The sequence below is a fragment of the Chelmon rostratus genome, chromosome 5 (genome assembly GCF_017976325.1).
Source record: "Chelmon rostratus isolate fCheRos1 chromosome 5, fCheRos1.pri, whole genome shotgun sequence".
Taxonomy (NCBI): domain Eukaryota; kingdom Metazoa; phylum Chordata; class Actinopteri; order Chaetodontiformes; family Chaetodontidae; genus Chelmon; species Chelmon rostratus.
Window position 1 is genome coordinate 7,822,430 of NC_055662.1, and position 20,217 is coordinate 7,842,646.

Below are 20,217 nucleotides of genomic sequence, written 5' to 3' on the forward strand. Positions count from 1 at the left end.
CTGATGAAGAAAGTCAACAGAGCGGACAGATAAAAGGGAAGAAGACTCAGAAAGAGGCAGGGAGGGGCAAGCTGGTATGAGAGGTGTGTGTGGGTGTGTGTGTGGGAGGGACTGAAGGGAAAAGCAAGGTAAACAGATTAAAGAGGTTTGTGAGTGAACACTAAAATGAGGTGGGGAATTAAGTAGAATTAAAATAGTGAAATAAGAAAAAACCTAGTAGACATATGAGAAATAGGTAATTCTTTCTTTTTCTATATCCCCCATCACATCCCCCACCCGCCTGCTACAGTTACACTGTCATTGTGGGAATCAGTGGGCTCTACTTCAAAGTTGCCTGTGAACATACATGTAACACCCTAGTTCATAATTTTTCCTGCATGACTGGGATGGATTAGAATTTTAACACTGCACTGTGGTAGCTGTTGAACTTGTTCAACAGCAGTGTGGAGAAAATGCAATGCATTATTGACAGAAAAAACTGGTATGATCCCCTACGGAAAATTGTTCAGGCATTTTGGAAAGGAGTGGTCTAGTTAACTGCCGGTTCTTTTTACACACAATGTATGTGGATCATAAGTGTAACAAGTTAGTTGATAAGAGCCACAGCTCAGTGTTTGTGGTTTATGACACATCCTGCTGCAGTTTACCAGAGCAATAAACCATCCAACTAGTAAATGAAAGCTCCAAAGAAAAAGAGATGAGTTCCTGTCATTGTAAATCAGTTTATAAACTCACGAGTTCATACTTCCAGTCTCCCTGAGGTCTTTGTTTCTCTTTTTGCTCTCTTTTCTCCCCAGTAATGTTATTTGTAACTCAACTCTACTATACAAACACTGTCTCGTGAAATTGGATCCACCTCTAAAGAAAACGTGAGTGGAAGCAGAGGGGCCAAAGAGCATGTGTGTTTTGCGAGATACTGCAGTTGCATTGTCTTGAAGGCCAGACCCACCTGCTAGGTACAAAGCGAAGGAGATGAAGCGGTGATAGCGAGCCAGGAACTGCAGAGGTTCCTCCCTCTGCACCAGAGCCCCAAAGTAATCCGCTACAGTTTCACCATAGAAGAAGTAGTTGACGCAAATCAGGAAGTACCTAAGGAAAAGAAGAGGGAGTTAGGTTTTTTTTTAAATATCTTCTTTCTGTTATTTTTTCCTCAGTATGCTTGAGTGCTTCCTGGCATGGAGCCACGTAGTTTGGCTGTGCATAAATTGTGTGCAACAGTTCCTGTTTTTGTGCACTTCAGTCTGAAATGTACATGAAAAAAACTCTTCCAGTGCTGATGTGTGTTGTGTGGGGCTCTGGGTTTAAATCTCTATCGATGTGTCTTGACCAGCTGTGTGTGTGCGTGTGTGCAGAGTCGTTATGAAGGGTGGCCTTGGTGAAAGGGTCAAGTTTCAATTAGCCTTCATTTGCTTCCAACATGGCAGTGATCTTTGCTCCTGGCTGCACTGAGCACTACTGTCGCACACTGTGTGTGTGTCTGTATGTGTGTGAATGCAAAGGTGACCAGTTCACAAATACTCAGACACTATGGTGGAAGGTGGGCGTTGCATATTCAGAGCTACTACCTGCAGATGAAGCTGGCTTGAGTCAGCGTGTTACTGGGGCAACAGCACAGTGAGTGAGGCTGCCAGAAGAAATGACTAAGAGATACCTTTAAAAGAGAAACTCTGCCTGTTTCTGGATTTTTAAATCTCCTTGCATACCATTAGACGGAAAAGGCAGCTTGGAAGGAATACAGACCTAACATTCAGTTGGTCTGAGGTTTCTGCAAGAGGCCACTCTGGCCCAGATGAAAAAGTACAGCTGAGTTCATTTAATTTTTTTATATTTGTGCTGATATGGTACCTGACTTTCTGTATGTTTCGGGGGGGTTATGCTCAAAAGCCAGATCTTGTCTTGACATAAGCAGCCATGCAAGAACTTTAAGTAAAATAGTGTAAAACTGATTTAAGCCGTTACTTCAAATCAGAGTGGACAAGATCTCAAATAGTTGACATAGTTCAGTTGCTATCAAAATAGCACAGAGGTTTGACAGCAACAACTCTGTGAAGGTTTGTGATTTTACATAACATTGTTGAAGTACTTCCTGGTTTGTTGATGCTGATGTTGTTGACAGGACTTAGTAACGTAATTTATGGTGCATCCGACATAATATTGATCCAAAAAAGCATTGATATATTCTAGAATCAAATATAAAATTGTTGAAACATCGTTACTTCCCCAAACATTGTACAGAATATCTTCACATTTCATGTCTGACCTACATATTCCACCCTCTAAAACATATACGACCAGAGGGACTGGTGGAGATACTGGTCTGAATCAATGTGTGTCTATCAACAAATGCACTGTCCTGTTGAAGTGTCTCTGAGCAGGACAATGGTCACAGAACTGCAACTACATTTGAGCATATTTTAGAGTTACAATTCTGCAGTATTGCTCTTCAAAGGGTAAACCAGTTTCTGTTCATAATACATCTACAGTATACTTAAACTACTGTTTACTGTGAAATCCATTCTCCTTACCAGCTTAGTGTCCTGAACCAAGGCAGTTCATAGGAATGGTAAACTCTGTAGCCGATGGTGATGATTTCTTGGAAACACTTGATTTGGACGGTCATAACCTACATCAGATGATGGGATCAGAGCAGAAATACAAAAAGAAAGCTCAGGCCTAAGAAACAAACTGAGAGTCAATTGGAGTGTTCACAAAAGCTTTTTTTTAATATTGCTCTTTTCAGCCATCATACAACTGTAAATTACAATTAATAGAATAACAAAAAAAACAGTAGGATAGATATATTGAGGACTCAAAAAATTTGCTACAGTATCAATCGTTGTCACTTACCACTAATATAAGAGTGACAGGTCCCATGTAGATGATGAGGAAAAAGCCTGAAATCATGGCTAAAGACAGAACCCCTCGTATCCAGTAGTTCTTCCATCTGTGGAGAAACTTTGAATTAATTTGCTACCTCAAAATTACATTAAAATTTCATGGATTTGTTTATGAAGGGCCTGAACGAAGGCATGAACGCAGAATCTGACAATAAAAATCAACTGTAGAACGCAGAATATACCAGAAAATGTCAAAATGTGAATGAGATTACTAAAAATCAGAGTTTTCCCTAGTTTTTCACAGCACTAAAGCGGAATGTACAGAGAAAATACATGCTGCTTCTTTTCTATCATACACACGCATACACAACAATGTCGAAGACGCCTTCTGAGGGAAACAGAGCGAGCGAGCGACAGAGAGCGAGAGAGAGAGGCAGAGTGCTAGCAAAACCTCACCACTTCAACAAACTCTCAGAGGTTGCAGATGCAAGATGCAAGTTTGTTGAAGACTTTGTGGCAGCATGCATGGAGTCAAATAATCTGTTCTAAAAAATGAAAACGCTACGTCCGAGCTGTCCTATCTAGTCTGGTGCGCATGAACTGATGAAGCCTGCTCGGATGAGAGGCGAAACGTCTTCTAAGACAAACTGACGAGGTCCAGTTGCGAACGAAAGCTTTCATAGGGCCCAATTTATGCATCATTTGAGTTTTCATACAAAGAAAGAGAGACAGCCGAGAGTGAAAAGTATAACATAGATATATGACTGGACATTTGAGCCATGAAATTATAATAGTACATCATAATTGGCAGAGCTTGACATGCTTATATCAGCTGACTATTGGAATTAAAGGGGCGGGTGATAACAGAGAGGAAGCCTTCAGGCTGTGGTTGAGGCATTTTTGTTTCATGGCTGTTAGGAAAGAAGACTGTATCTGGTCATCGTTGTTGGTTTTATAGCTGCATAAAATGACCAATGTTTTAGCCTTTTGATATTAGCTAAAATCATAAGTAGGTTAAAACTCAGTTATCTATCACTGTCAGAGGCACACACTGGACAAAACGAGTCTACAGCCTTGCTAGCAGATCGGCTGTCTCAGCTGTCAAGATATTTAAACCACAAATATTGACATCATGGTGGCAGGATCACAGGATCACTAAAGTCAAGACAATACATTGAATGGACACAACAGAAATAGAGCGGAATCAATCTGACACATGTTGAGATCTTTCACAGACAAGGTGAAACCCTTGACCTACTAATGGCAAGAGTAATTATAATTGTTGAGACATTTCAGTCTGGACCAAGGTGGTGGCGTGATGAACAAAAAGGCCAGCAGCCCTTTTTACAGAGGGTTACAGTTACAGGTTGTCATTTTGATTGGATTTGACCAAAAAGGATCGTCTTATGTGCAACAATTCCAAAAAAGTTGGGACGCTGTGCAAAATGTAAATAAAACAAAATGCAGTTATTTGCAAACGAACTGTGTTTCCCAACAACGGTTTTAGAGCTACTGTGTTCCTGAGCCCTTGAGCAATATCCTTTATTCAATCATGTGTTTCACAAAGTGCTGAACCTTTCCTTAACTCTATTAACCAACATGAAGTGACACCAACAGCCAGCTCAGTGCATGTCTGACAACACAAGAGGACCAGGGTAAACCTGAGGCTGCTTGCCAGCCATGCAGCCAAGTGAGCCACATCGAGGAGACAAGTGGAGCTCTGATAAGGCCTGCATCCTTTCTTTTTGTTGGCATTCAAGGTACTTGCATATATTGTGGCCTGTTAGTAGCTCTTACAGTCACATGGTCTTTACCAGTAGCTACCTGTGCCGTGACACAAGCGTGGCTAAAAACGTGGAATGAGGCCTGGGGGTCGGGAGTGTTTTTCACAGCACGTCATGCAGCGCGTGTTGCTGTGAGGCAAACTGCTGCACTGCCTGCTGCCTGGGAGCAAAACAAAAGAGAGGAAATAGCGAAAAGCTGCACAGGAGCCAAGCAGGGCAGAGAGCCTGGTGCCTGCTGTATGAATGGAAGAAAAACAGCTGCATCATGAAAAAAAGCTGCTGCAGCTTCCACTCAGCACTGTGGCTACACTCTCTCTCTCTGATTCCATCCCACCATCGCTCACTCACTTACTTACTGTCACTATAACTACCTCCGTTCCTCCTCTCTTCACCTTCAAGTCCATCTATTCATCCTTTTACATCCTAAAGCCCTCAACGGCCTAGCTCCTATTTATTTGACAGAGCTTCTCTCCGTCCAAAACCCAAACAGGGCGCTAAGGTCTTCAAATCAGTTATTACTGGAAGTCCCAAGGGCCAGGTATAAACACTGGGGGGATCGTGCCTTTTCCGTTGCTGGGCCCAGACTCTTGAACAAACTGCCCCCTGACATGCGCACCATCACAGACTTTGGCCTCTTCAAATCTCGGCTCAAAACATATCACAGTAATGTGGTGACATTTTATTTTATTTTATCATATCATATCATATTTTATTTGATTTTATCTTTTTTTTTTTCTTTCCCTGATATGTGTTCTATTGTTGCTTTCTTTTAATCTGTTTTCATTTCTAATTTTACTGTTTGTTTTCAACTGGGAAGCACTTTGGTCACCTTGAGTGTTGTAAAGTGCTATATAAATAAATTTTGATTGATTGATTGATTTTGTTTTGTGATTTTGCTGTTTTACTCGCTCCATACATCTGCTGCTCCTTATCTCTACGACATCTACCTCAACCCTCATCAGTTTGTCTTTATCACGCTCTTCTCCCTTACTCAGATTTCTTTCCCCCCCGCATGCACAGGTCTCTCTGCAGTACGCTGGCTCCTCTGACGCTCGAGCCCGCAGGGATTAGTGCTTCCCTCCTCATGAGCCTTTAAGCCCTGTGACCTGGCCGTCACTCATTGGTCACACCCTCCGCTTCTCATCTGTATATCAAACAGGGCCTTGCCAACAGGGCCATTTGTGTTCAAGGTGCTGCTGATTCGTACTGGCAACAACTGACAAGTGCAACAGTTCTGAACTGCTGGCAAGAAGCATTTCCACGCCACAAGAATGTTAACTGTGCAAGAATAGTTCCGTAAAGCACTGTTTGTGTAGAATTTTAAATTCAGCCTTCAACATGTTTCTCACACTTTATGTTGTTGTGTTCATTTTAAGGGTCTGGCACTCAAACATTGGTATTTCTCCTATTAGCTATGTCATATAGCTCCATCAATGAAGATTATTCTCCAATAGGCAGAGAAACCAAAAGGGCAAGGGCAAAGGGTCAAATGCTTTGTTTGGAGCATCTTAAAAGGTCATGGTATAAAATCCCACCAAACAACATACTATTTGCCTGAGGACCAACACTACCTGACACAACAAGTTGCCAGCACACCTTTTTCAGACATTCAGGTGCAAAAGTCAATGTGGGACGGTTTAGTGACTTATCATAGGTGTGTCAAGTGAGGGAAACTGGATGCTTTTTTTCACTTTCGCAGGCTTCACTGGCTGAGAATGAGAGTGTTTCAGAAACATAAATACTGTATGTAATGCTGTAATTTTGCATTAAATGCAGAGAAATTCTACCTTTATGTACACAGAATTTATCTGTACACTCTCACAAACTGTGTAAATCCTTTGGGTATCTGCACATTTACAAGCTTCTGCATTTGCTGCACTGCTTTAATAAGAGTGTGTTCAAACATATCTGCGGGTTGCAATCTATTTCTGGCCCAATTAACCTACATGCATAGGAGAAAGACGATCAATCACTATGTCAGGGTCACTTCATGAAAGATGGAGGGAAAACTGCTTGTTACAACAATGTTATGGCCTAAGTACATCTGAGCAAGACTTCAGGCTTCTTTGGCTAAGGTATGTAAAATCAGTAAGCCAGCTGATCTGCACGTTTAAGACTCTGCTTTGTCTTTCTGTAATATTATGACCTTGAGCACTGTGGCTGTGAGGTTTGCATTTTGACTACTTGTAAGAAATCTAAGATTTTACGCTTGTTTTACTTCCTGTTGTGGCTGGCTGTGAAAAACAGCACATTCTCATAGCAGACCAGCACACATGCATGCAAACAAGATGAAAATGAAAGTCTGAATTTATGATATAGTCTTGCTATTTTGTTAAAAATGAGTACACATTTACTCTTAATTGTAGCCATTTGTTTCAACATGAACGTGATGCGTTACAGCTAAGCTGTGGGCCACAGTTCATTAGTTTTTACTGGCTTGCTATCATCTTGGACAAAAATATAAACTTAAAACTAGTAAGTGCTGAATGTTAATAGCTAGATAAATGTTTTACTATGATCACATCACACAACGGAGTGGCAGAATCAGGCTACAGCATATTTCGAAGCAGTGACAGATCCAGGATGCACTTCAGGAACAAGAAACATCTGTTGGCAGCAATCTCTTGTGAGTATCAGTGTTTGAGAAGTGTGTACCTGGGCGGCAGGCCCTCCAGAGCTTTGTTCAGGCATTGTGGAGTGTTGTCTGTATCTGCTGTGGAGAGAGGAACATCTGGAGTGTCTGCTTTGGAGTCACCATCACATTCTCCCTCTGCGTCGCCTTGAAAGCCCAGTCTGTCATCACCGTCGGCCTCCTGCCATGACAAACACGGACACACGCAGATATTCAAATACTGACTGGAGATAGTGAACGTTCACTTGACAGACAGGTCAGTGAAGAAAACAGAGGCAGACAGCACTGCAGTGTGCACAAGCTGATAACAGAAAAAAAGAAGAGTATAAGCAGCATCGTCCTGTAAGGAAAAGGAAAAAAGCATTCTGAGATGCAAATTACAAGTAAATGTTAAGGTAGTCAAATAGAGTTCAGTCTGAGAGAGAGAAGGCACAGAGGACCAGGCAGACAGTGGCTTAATTAGGCCAGAGTTCAGTCTCTCACTTGAGAGGACACCACAGAGGCGGTGCATGTGTCCTCTACGCTTGGCTGGGATTCAACTAGGTTTGCAAGTGAATGTGGAGGTGTGTGCGTGCATTGTTTTTGTGTGTAGCAAATGTCCTCCAGGAATTCAAAACCATCAGACCGTCAGTGACTTTCTTCCTACATAATATCTGCTGGATGAGGACTGTACAGGTGTGAAGGTTCCAGTTTAATCTCAAACATGCTACATTTAAGGAACACAGACATTTTGAGCTAATAGGCCGCCTGCAGTACAGCTATTGGTGCAATACAGTGACTTCCTTTTACCACCCACTTCCTGTCTACACTGTGACACATTCAACACACATTAGACAAACCTCATCTATTAACTGACCTCTGCACAGTTTAATATCTCAATTCTTCAATCAGAACAGATCAGTAAAGATGAAAAAATAATGTTGATAACTACTACTACAACTTTCTAGTTTGTCACTGCATAGAACCTTACAAATGCATATATACTTTCAAGTCAAATGGTCTGAAATGGTCATTTTTTTTTCCTATCTTTTGATTTAACTGTCACTTTGCTGCTTGTACAATATGTTTATGTCTATAAAGACATACTCTGACACATGAACATCTTCCCAAACACATTTTGATGTGTAACTGACACGCTGCCATCGTCAACTATATTCCTGACATTCATCATATTTCAACCCAAAAACATCCGCACAGTGTCAAAAAAGGGAGAAAGTTTGATTCCAATCTGATCAAGGAAGTTGGAGGTTTACTCTGAGCGTAACTGAGCTGAAAGTCTACACCTGGTGTCGACAGGTTAATAGGCTTCTGGCCGGGAGGCAAACATCTTTACTGGTGTTAATGAATCTTTAATCTGGATTTAAACCCAGTCGACACACACAGCCTCTACATGAACACTGTCTCTACTCTGTGCTGGCAGACGTTTTCTTTAATACAACATGACAGGGGCAAATGTAACAGAGCAGTCGGATCACTTTGTATGAACCTGTTCATCACAGCTGTTGGGTCCTTTCGGGTTTCTTGTAACATTCTTCATAATTCACCATCCGGTTTAGTGAGATTCAATTGGTTCACTCTCTGCTTTAATGAGGCAATATTTAAGATCAGTCATTTATTACAAAGAACAAAAATGGAATTTTAAGTTTCACCTATTTTTTAACCTATAATAAACAAAATTGCTTTAAAAATATTTCCACATTAATTTGTTTGTGTCCCACACATCCACAAGTTCCTGTGTTGCTGCTACAAGGAGTGAAGGTTTACATTAAGCAAGGTCCTCTAGTAATAATTACAACTCCGCACATACTTTAGATTACAAAAAGTAAAGACAAAAATGAGAAGCAAATGAAAACGAGTTGTTGATAATATACCACAGTGTCCAAAATAATAATGATAATAATAATAATAACAGTGCTGCAGTGCTTTTGAAAACTGTATTATGCTGTGATTCCACTGTACGTCTCAGCCCGTCTCAACTCAATCTGGTCTGCAGTGTTCACTTCACTGTTTAGTATCAGCTCAGCTTGCAGGAATCTCGATCGAGGTGAGTTAAGTTGGGCTGTGTCATTCGAAACATTAGATATTAAATATTTTTCATGATTTTTCAAATTATCTAATATCTAAATTGACTGGTGCAAAATTCCAGGAGTTTTTAGCAAAATTAAACAAAACAAATACAAATAATAAACCCTTGGTATAAAAAAAAAAAAAACCTGTGCTCAGCTGTATGAAGCTGTACAATATAAACAATCACAGCTAGCAAGATGTTGAGATAACAGAAATTTGACATCTTTCTTGCTGCTGCAAGGCAGTACAACATATGCCATATTTACGAAAGTCATAAATCAGCACCTTGGATTTGGAAAATGCTGGCTCAGTATTTTCAGATTTAGAAGCATTTGTATTGACCTCCCACTTTAACCTCATTAATAAGTAAATACACAGTGGCAAGCTAGAAATTAAGCCCAACACTTTAGTTCTTGAGTTAACATCAGTAATGGTCGATCATGTAACAAAGCAGCGAGTGGAGATGCTTCTCTTGCCCAAAAGAGGCTATTTTTAAAACCCAGTGAAATTCCTCCTGAGCTCACGCACCAACTGTGGGAGATTAAGTTTCCTGTTGCACTTGAGAGGCTCACTGATGCTCCTGGACATTTTTTTCCTTTCATGGTTACTTTTACTCAAATGTTGCTAAATACGGTCAGTGTGGCCATCAGGGTTAAAGCAGAGAGCTTTTCATTTAGAAATAAGGTCTCTGATCTTGGTAAGACATTGTAATTAGCTTGGAAAGTGATGACAGTGGGAGCATGTTGAGGTTGAGACAGAAGAGGTCACTTGAGTTGATGCTGGGAGTTCAGGAGAGAGGAGGTGTAATTGAAGATTTCTACTCAGGTTTTAATGAGGAAACGTTGAAGCCTGCAGCACACAGAGATGAACCAGCAGACTCTACTTTCAACAAGCTAATATTTGTTGAATTTAGCCAGCCACTTGACACATAAATATCATCTGAACTGTTTTCACTCTAGTCATCATAAAACAGTTCAGGCTGTTCACGTGTGTCTGAGGAAGTCCTGATATCTACAGTCTTACCTATGTTGTTGTTGTGTCATAAAGTTTAGATACAAATGTACATGTTAGAAGGGCTGGGCGACTAATCAAATTATATTTTCAATTACGACTTTGGCTTCCAACGACAATCAAGTTAAAATGATTATTGTGCCGCACGTCTGTCCCTCACAGCAGTGCACTTCCACACTCACTCTCAGCCAGGCTGTGGCGTGTTTAGTTCAGCTCACTGCAGTCGAGGGAGCCGTCGTTTGCAAAAACTCAGTCAAGCCAGCTGCCGCTTGGATTTTGATACGCATCTGTCCCTGCTGTTACGGTACAGAGAGCCTTTCTCACATTTTATTTACCAAATTAAAAGGACATAATAGGGCAATATTTGGGTTTTTTACTGCTGGTAAGAGAAAACAAGCAATGTGAAGACTTCATAATGGGCTCTGAGATTTTCTTAACCATTTTCTGATATTCTGTATAATGCAAAGGTTTTTGATAAAATCTAACTTGAGGAAAATGCAAAGACAATCAGATATGAATGGATGATGAAAGTTAATGGATGCATACACACTGCAGAGATGAGAAAGTTTATGCATGGGTCTGGAGTGCTTGAACCAACTGTATTCAACAATTTGTACAGCAAAAACGCCGAGCAGGACAACCACTGCCAGGCTGTTAGGGGATGGCAGGCTAAAATATGCAGGTATAATATATACTATTCTACTTCTGGCATTATTGCAAATGTTAACCTATACCAGATCATGATCCAAGACAACTAGTTAGGAGTTAAGTGGCTGGAAGAGAAGACAAACTTCAAACTGCCACTGATTGGTGGCCAATGAGTGTTTTCTCACTCTTTTCTCACAGGCCTCAGCTTTCGTCAGCACATGACTTCACACACACAAAGGTGCGACATGCGGAGCCACAGTATTACAGCCTAACCTGGGTGAATGTGCTCAAGCTTGTTAATTAAACCGTCAAACACCGTTAATCTTGTGTTTATTTAGCAAAGTAGCCTTGGCGCTGTCAAAGTACTTCACAGTCAAACACCTCGAACAATGCTGCAAATACGTGTGGTAACAATCCAAGTTATGCTATGAGGTCAAACAAGTCCTGGACCTGAGTATTTGTAATATTCACCGGTAAATTCCAGTCAGCACGAAAACAAGACACTGCCAGCAGAGCATGGAATTAAATAGAAATGCAGCCACAGCAGGTGGTGCATCCAAAAATTCACTTTCTACAGTATGGCCATGTTTTTCTACTGTGTGTGAGCCAAAGAAGAAAACAACCGTAAGGTTGAAGCAGAGTCGTTGTCATTGTAGCTCAGCTCACCTCCACTATCTTATTTGTCCTCCTCCTGGATTTTAATGCCTTTTCAGCAGCGAGGTGGGAGGAAGAGGAAGCGAGAGGAGGGGATCAGGCAAGAGGACAGGTGAAGAGCAGCTCAAGCCCTAGCCACATAACCAAGGCAGCGTTCATCTCGCCAGTACCTGAAGCAACACGCCTCCAGCAGCGCAGATGCTTGCAGGGGGGTTTTGGGTCTGAACAATAAATAAAACCGACCATGGCAGCTAATTCTGAAAACCAGTGCTTATAAGTTAAAACAATTTCTGTCTAGAGCTGAAAAAATGTATTAATCGATCAGTCATTAGACAGAAAATTAACGACCAACTATTAGATAAATAATTAATCAATTAAGTCACTTTCATTAGCAAAAATACCATATATTCATATCTTGATTCACTATAAAATAGCAAACAATACAGTAACATTTGAAGAAACAGTTAAATATTTTCATCTGTTTCAACCAAAACATGGAGAATACAACTGTGCAGCCGCTCCAACACAGAAAAAACACTACTAGCAAATATCAGAGGAAATAATCATTGATCATCAGACTGATACCCAGATTGTGTTTCAAGACTATTGACCAATATGGACCATTAACAAACCCAACACACGGCCCGACTGATGAAATGATTTTCTTCTTAATAATTCCTCCCAGGGCTGGAAGGTTCAACAAATATGATTAGCATTTAGAAATGTAACAAACTATCATTATTATTGTATTGTATGAGGAAATAACATTTAACACCAGCCAGATGATTTCCAAAAACAAAGTCTGAACATTCACTGAACCCATGATGTTCGGACATTTCTTTTCCTGCCTTTCACAATGGCAGAGCTAATAATATACACACTGCTTCAGAGTTAGTGGATTAACTAGTCATGCTACTGTTTCATGGAGATAGAAAGTTGTTTCCTGCTCTGGTGTGTTTGTGTGTGTTTGATTATGTGCATGCCAAGGGTGTGACTGACAATAACAGCACACAAACAGTACGCCTGTAGCACAAACTTAAAATGACTAACTACGGTGACACATTTTCCTCAGGAACAGTAGAATTTCGATTAATTTTTACATCAGGTGTGATGACTTAAGGTCTTTGCTGTTTATGAGTTCACAGCTGCTGGTTTGGATAACAAAAGAACATATTTTTGGTACACTGACAAAAACTGTCAACTTTTTAAACAGCACCACGGTGGCCAGAATTTCACTAAATGAGTGCCACTTAAGTATAACTTTTAGAATACAATGGGATCCATGAACACCCTAAAGTGGTACAGTCAACAAATTTCACGAGCCAGTTGTGAATGAATCGTGAAAATCATCACAAACTCAACCTAAAATAAGTGGCGCAGTTAGTTGTGCCACAACCAGCCATCATCCAGTGAGCATACAGCGTGGGTATTTAGCTTGATCAAAAGAAATCAGGTGCAGAAATGCAGCAAACCACAGTCTTTATGACAGCGCAACTGACAAAGCTCAAATTTTGCCTGGGTCAAAAGCAGTCACAAGTTGCTACTGAGGAGGAAATTGTAGAAAAATTCTCACCACAGGACAACAAACGAGTCGACACACCTGTGAGGTCCAGACCAGCAGGCTCTGTGACCAGAGCCAGACCTGGGGGGCCCTGGTCACAGTGGAAAGGCTCACCTACATGGGCTCATTAGGCTAATCAGCAATGAATGTTGACCTGAAATAGCAGTGTAGCACTGCTGCTAGCAGCAACAGCTTTCAACAGCTCTGCATCTTTCAACCCCACTGCAGCACAAAGCCACGAAGCAAAATGACACATTTTGCAGAAAACACAACAGTCTGTTGCCACAGAGGTTGTAATGTGGGACTGAAAGGCTCATTACAGACATAAATAATAAATAAAAATAATTATGTTGGATGGATGAAATTCTATGTGTGCACATGCTTGGCCAATAAAGGTGATTCTGATGGATACCATCCATGTGGTTATACAGGTTGTTGTAACTCTTGGATCACTCTTGGTTTCTTTGATCATCATTAAATTACCACAACCTCGACGTGTCAATACTGATTATACTACTGATTGGTTAAGAAAAAATAGATAATGTCAGAATGACTAATGAAGTGAAATTAAATAGAAGTAAACACTTAGTCTGAATACCAGGCAAAGCACCACTGAAGCTGTCGTAAGTTTTATAGGTATGTACGTTTTGACCTTTTGGTGGCACTACATTTGAAGTCTGGGGATCAAGGTTAGGATGAGGATTAGGATTTTATCTGCGGAACATAGAGGACGGTCCATCCAATTGTTGTGGCGAGATTTCATGCTTTAAAAACGCATGTTGCTGTCACTAGAGCCACACGACTAACAAAATCCTTCACTTCACTGAGCCAGAGGTTGAAAAGACAAAATAAACGAGCATATCTGGATGCAGAGCGACAACTTGAAGCAATAAAGACTCCTCTGCCGTCCAAAGACATTTCTAACTAGGGCTGTGCAGAATGAAGCCGTGACCAGCAGAGCGTTAAACGGCCTGCTGCTGCCGCCACCGCCGCTGCCGCTGCTGCTGGCGGCCTCGGGGCCAGCCAGCCGGCCAGCAGACAACCCGCCAAGGTCAACTGTCATGTGGAGTCTTGAGCAGCCGCTAACTGTCCCGGCAACAGTATGCACGACCACGAAGGTAGAGCAGCGGAGTGAAGAGCACCATGTCGATACGTGAATCAAACACACTCTGCAGGGTATGCATGTGTGGCTGACCAATTAATGAAAGTAAATATTAGCCTTGGGGGTAGCAAACAGAGACGGTATGAATATATATATATATATATATATATATATATATATATGTGTGTGTGTGTGTGTGTGTGTGTGGCTGTGTGTAGGATGTTAAAGCCACTTTAACTAGTCCAACACTTTTTTCAGTTTTGCAGTGTTGCTGCACGGTGTCACAGCAAACTGAATCTCTAACCTCCCAGACAGATGGAGCTGACTCATCCCTGTTAAACCCTGTCAGCTCTGCACTGAGAGCCGGCTTCTAATCAAGAACACCCCAAACTAGCTGACAAAGACTGGAAACTAAAGTTTTTATTAGCCATTATTTGCCTGATGGGTTTGTTTCACGCTCTCTGACAGTCTGCAGATCTTTTATGCTTTCAGAAGAAACAGAAAAGATACAGCCAGGTTAGTCAGAACAGTTTGGGGGAGGACTGCAGTGCACTGTTCTCTGCCGGATCACACCAACAGTTTTTCTTCTCTCTGGACTGAATCACAGTAGAAAAACATTTTTCATATACATAACTGTACATGGCAAAATGTAATAACAAGCCAAGAAGGGCTTGTCAACCAAAGTCATAAGACTCACAAATAGCTAATTAACCAGGCTGAGGTTCAGTGACTTCCAGCAGGAAGTCAAAACAAGCCTGACTAACCTCATCTGTGCTCTCTGATATTTAGTAACTGACCACTTTGCTTATTAATACTGCAAATAATCATGAAGACATGACTTGATATGATTAACTATTTTTTCGTTTGTTGTTTTTGCCATGTCCGTGTCCATCTCCTTTTACTCCTGCACTCCTTCTTTCCGTGGTCATTTTTTGAAATGATTGAACTGTTTTTACTCCCCATGGACAACACCTTGATCAACTCCAATGCAGGTTTCCAATAAAATGCTCCAAACAAGGTTGATGAATGCATCCTTCAGTAGGAGCCAGGACAGACGCTGAAATGTCCAGTAGCTGGTGCATCCCAGTTTCTTCAGCTGCTTTCACTCCAGACAGCTGGATGCTTTCAAGAGAGGCAGACCTCCAAATAGCAACTTGCTAGTAGCCAACGTGTTTGCCAACTCATGCTTCTTAGCCACAAATATTAGAAGCGCTTAGCGGGTGGCTGAGCGGCAATTTGCCAACCTAATAAAACACCGGAGTATATAAATGACCTCACACAGGAAAACTTCAACTCAGAGCATTAAAACGGTATATTAACATGTCAGGTTGTGATTCATTTGAGTGTTGTGAGCGTGTTGTTTGTGTTTGAAACAAGAGGAGAATATCTTCCAAAACTGAAGAACGGGAACAACAGCAGAGTGTTTAAAAGGCATCTTCAGCCATGCGTCATCCGTTAATTTGACTGCCACGCTGTCCGTGCCACATTCAAAACAAGACATTTGAGGACGTCATCTTGGGCTTTGGGAAACACTGACACTTTTCACCATTTTCTGATATTTATCGACAATAAAAATAATGATTTGTGGCAGCTCTAAACATATTCAACTTGCGCAACACGGCTTCATGCCAATTCACAGCAAATTTGAGTCTAATTACATGTTTTCACTGACTCGTAATTACACTGGCTCTAAAATTCACCACGCTTAGAAAGACACAGCAGCATCCTGTGTGTGCATGAATACTGGCTGATGTAGTTGCAGTTGATCTTGTTGTATTTTTAACTCTCAAACATTGTTAATGGCCCCCAAAATCCAGTATATAATATATTTGACAGACAAGCATCCATGCCACATCATGATATCTGTTTAACTGATGTGGAACATATAATCCGGCTGTATCAAAATGTGGGGAAAAAGTGTGATTTAATCATATGTTGTGTTCATTTACGGACTCATGGAGAACTTTTGCTTTGTGAATACATGCACCATCATTTAAGTGTCATTAACTGGCAGAAATAGTCTGAATATCTGATGTAAAGGGAGAAACACATCTGTCTCTGTACGTGTGTACGCTATCTCAATACTAATGCCAGAGTATTGAAAATGGTAAAATCCTCTAATAACTGAAACTTACATCTGTATGCTTGTTCTGATAATTTACATAAACACACATATTTAGCATACATATATGACAAAACTTACATTAACTTAAAAAGGAGGCTTCTGCAAATGCAAGCATGCTGCCAGAGTTCACCCTCCACTACATCCCTGCTTGAATTTGTCTAGTCATGCTCCTCATGTGCTGAGAGAGAGAGTGGGGGCTTCCTTGGGACAGCTGAGGGCCACAGCTCTCCAAAAGTGGACAGGAGGAGGAGAGGACAAACAAGTTGGGACACTAATGAGACGTCAAGTGTGGCACTGGGCCAGCATAACCAAACTGTGAACACACAAACACACGCAGCCAGTCAACAGCAACCAGAAACAAATACAGCACATATAGGCGTGCATGCCATGCGGTCCATGTATTTCAGTTCCACGAGTCAGTCTGTTTTTAGTACGAGAGCCTCCAGTGGGAACTGTCAGTCAGAGGCTGGATGGCTCCTGGCTGTGTAGAAGGACCATCGCGATGCCGCTGACCTATCTTATACACAGGGCAGACATCATCATCTATCAGCTTCTACAGAATATATACAGAGGCCGTTCAGTGGTTAGAAATAATACCAAATATGCATTACTATGGATTAGGGTTGTCAAAAGTGGCCAAAAATGCAGTTTGACTATTCCTTATAAAAAAAAAAAAAAAAAAAACGAAAAAAAAACATTTCAATAACTACTTTTGTGTATTACATCCATAAGAGAGAAAAACAATACAAGAGACATACTACTACTTGTCTATTATTTCAACATAAGCTTGTCTTTTAAAAGATCTGTACACCTACACATTACAAAATAGATAAATATAATAATGTCTTATACTGTGTTCTTGAATTATTCGCTCGTATCAGCTTGACCTACATTTCATTTTCAATCAATGACAGAGACGTTAAGTGCAGAGTTTCCAATGCTGCACCACGTGTCCTGGAAAATTTCAATGTCCTGGACAAACAAGAGGAGTTCCGGTCACATATCATCTGTCAATGGACCCTATTTTCCCATATTTTTGTGTCAAAGTGCCTGATGGAGACAACAACTTTTCACATCGGTTCAGTACAGAGTGAGTGCGCTGATTCAACATTTGTCTGAATATGTCAGGTCACTTGCCATTCCTTCAACATAAGACGAGCGAAACCCCTGAAATTTAAGTCTTTTCTGACAATAAAATCAGCAATTTGATTTGAATTAGTAGTCCCTGGTGAAACAGACGATGTTAAAAAAAAAGATTTGGCACTAGTGCTCACACTGGCAGATGACTGGTTTGAGTACAGAAAACACCACTGTAATGAGGAATGGCTTCATGAAGGCTGCAACTACACAAAGCTGCCCATCAAAGACTGGCAGAGTCCCGCATAATATTTTAAAAGTTGCTCCTAATGTCAGATCAGCAGTCCAAAAACCAAAGATATTCAGGTTACAATGAAATAAAACAGAGAGGAAAGCAGCAACTCTCTCATTAGAGAGGCCTGAATCTATAAATGTTTGGCTCCATCCTCTCAAAAGTGGGTATTTCCTTGTGTTTGCGGTCTTCTATGATAGCAAAGTGAGCATCTTTGGGTTTTAGACTGTCACAGAAATCGTGAAATTCAAAGACTTTCCAGGTATCAAGGTGATATGGAAATTTCAGTTTCCGTGTCGACACACTTCCTGAAGAGGTGACCTTGTGTAAAACAGGCATGCAGCCGCTCATGTATGATTTAAAGGAGGTCTTGGGGCTGCTTCCACCAATCATTTTCATCACTGAGTAATCTATTATTCCTTCAATTTCTAGATATGTCAGTTCGTATGTAAGTGTTGAAAAAACAGTAAATATGCCCAGGCAAGCATCTCCAAATGTCTCTGCTTGGTGCATACAACGCTCCTGAACCCAAAGATATTCAGATTGCAGACATAAACACAAAGAATCAGTCATCATCGCTGTTAAGAAGCCATGTTGACATAATCGATTGATCTACCATGCAAATTATTTGTCTCCATGGTTAAGAGCAAACTCCTAAGATCAACTTTTGAGCTAACATGGACGGACGGAGAAAAAAGGATCCTGAATAACAGAAAGCCTGAACATCTAAAGTCAATCCTGAACCAGGGGCTTCTTCTCTTTTGCTCTTCCTGAGGTTTCTCCCATTTCTTTCTTTTCTTTTATTTTTGAGTCTATGAATAAAAGGCATCCTTTTTTATAAAGAGTATCAAGGCATTTTAGGCAAATTTGTGGTGTTTTACTATATAAGAGAAACTGACTAGAAAGCCACAGTGTGATTCGGAGGAGAGCACCGGAACAAGTTGGTAAGTGGTCCTTGAGTGGAGAGCAGATGAGTCCCCTGCTGTTTCCAACAACAAGAAAGAACAGTCAAGATCAGTTAATAGTATTGTTGCTTAACTGCTGGATCTCTCTTTCACTTTGATTAAACCCTGATCAGTCACTGACTCACTGCATGGAAGAGCGATGGCAGTCAATGCTGCAGACATGCAGGAAGGAAAGCATGAATGGTTCAAATCAGTCAGGCACAAAACACTGCAAAATCAGGTTTGTAAGGCTTTTAAATGCATCGCTGGAGATTTCTCTTTCATCCCGCATTAATTACAAGTCAACAGGCCCTCTTAGCCTTTCACCTGGTCCAATACTCCTTAACACAAACGCAACTTTCAAGCTTAATATCCAGCTGACACATTCAGGTGTGACTGAACCAACAAGAGCCTAACACTGATGAGTCTGTGTCATGACGACAGTGAGACAGAGCTCCCAGCCACGATGAGGACGTGAACCTCACACCAACTTCAAGTCAGTATTTCTTCATACGGAGCTGTTTCCGTTGATGTTGTTGCGGGATTACAGGAGCCCAGCAGCTAACTAGCTTATTTAGCTTCCCTGCTAACCTGGCAACCCGGCTAGCTTGGCTACTTGGCCCGCGTCTGACAACAACCGGACGAACTTGTTTTGAGGGCGAGGTCTCAGAGGGAAACTGCTGACTTTTTACTCGTTAGGGTGCAATTTACCTTGTCGCTGATATTCTCGGTGCTGTCAGGGTCTCCTCCGCCTCCGCCCCGCTTCCTCAGCTCCGTCATGTTTCGCTCGTTTAGCTGCCCGGGACGTTAATGTGTCACATAAGCCGAGTCCAGGGGAGGGAGGGAGGGAGAAGGGGATAAATTCCTGGTGTTTTTCAGGTAAAGTCCTGGATTTTCAACCCGGTTTTGACTGAAAAGCTCGGTCCGTGAAGGTCAGCCTTCCTGAAAGTCAGCCGGTCCTGCCAGACCGCCGCTACACAGCTCGACGAGACACTAACGACTCCACTGCGTGTGTTTGTTTATCACCGCAGTCCCCGTCCCGGCCGCTCTCCTCCTACCACTGTCAAGGTGCATAAATTAAGGACACAGAGCTTCCGTTGGTAACTTTCAAAATAAAAGCTTTATTTACTTTAGTACTGTACTTAAGAGCATTTTTTTAGATACTTTTGAGATACTTTACTTGAGTGTTTTCTTTTTCTGTTACTTTATTATTTAACTACAATACAATGCATACTTATATTTGATCAATTTAGTGACCAGTTACTTTGCAGATAATAATCAATCAATAATAATCCAAAATATAATCAACAAACAAATGCTCATGCATTATTATTGGTTAAGATTAGATTTTATTGATTCCTGGGAATAAATTCACAACCCCATAGTTTATAAAATAATTCAAATTAACCCCACCGTCTGCAAAATGGGCTGTTCTGCATGACACAACGCATACACACTGATGCATCAGTATAATAATCCAATG

At 41.1% G+C, this 20,217-nt stretch overlaps 1 protein-coding gene across 1 annotated transcript in view; it reads right to left on the minus strand.

Moving 5' to 3' along the window:
• Positions 1-19,777, minus strand: part of cds1 (CDP-diacylglycerol synthase (phosphatidate cytidylyltransferase) 1) — a 32,019-nt gene extending 12,242 nt beyond the window's left edge. Inside the window, exons 1-5 of the mRNA XM_041936321.1 lie at positions 19,446-19,777; positions 7,277-7,434; positions 2,848-2,944; positions 2,526-2,623; positions 950-1,089 (exon numbers count right to left, since the gene is read on the minus strand). Of these exons, the coding sequence (XP_041792255.1) occupies positions 950-1,089; positions 2,526-2,623; positions 2,848-2,944; positions 7,277-7,434; positions 19,446-19,514 (562 nt within the window). The 5' untranslated portion in view covers positions 19,515-19,777. The remainder of the gene's footprint in view (positions 1-949; positions 1,090-2,525; positions 2,624-2,847; positions 2,945-7,276; positions 7,435-19,445) is intronic.
• Positions 19,778-20,217: the final 440 nt, after the last annotated feature.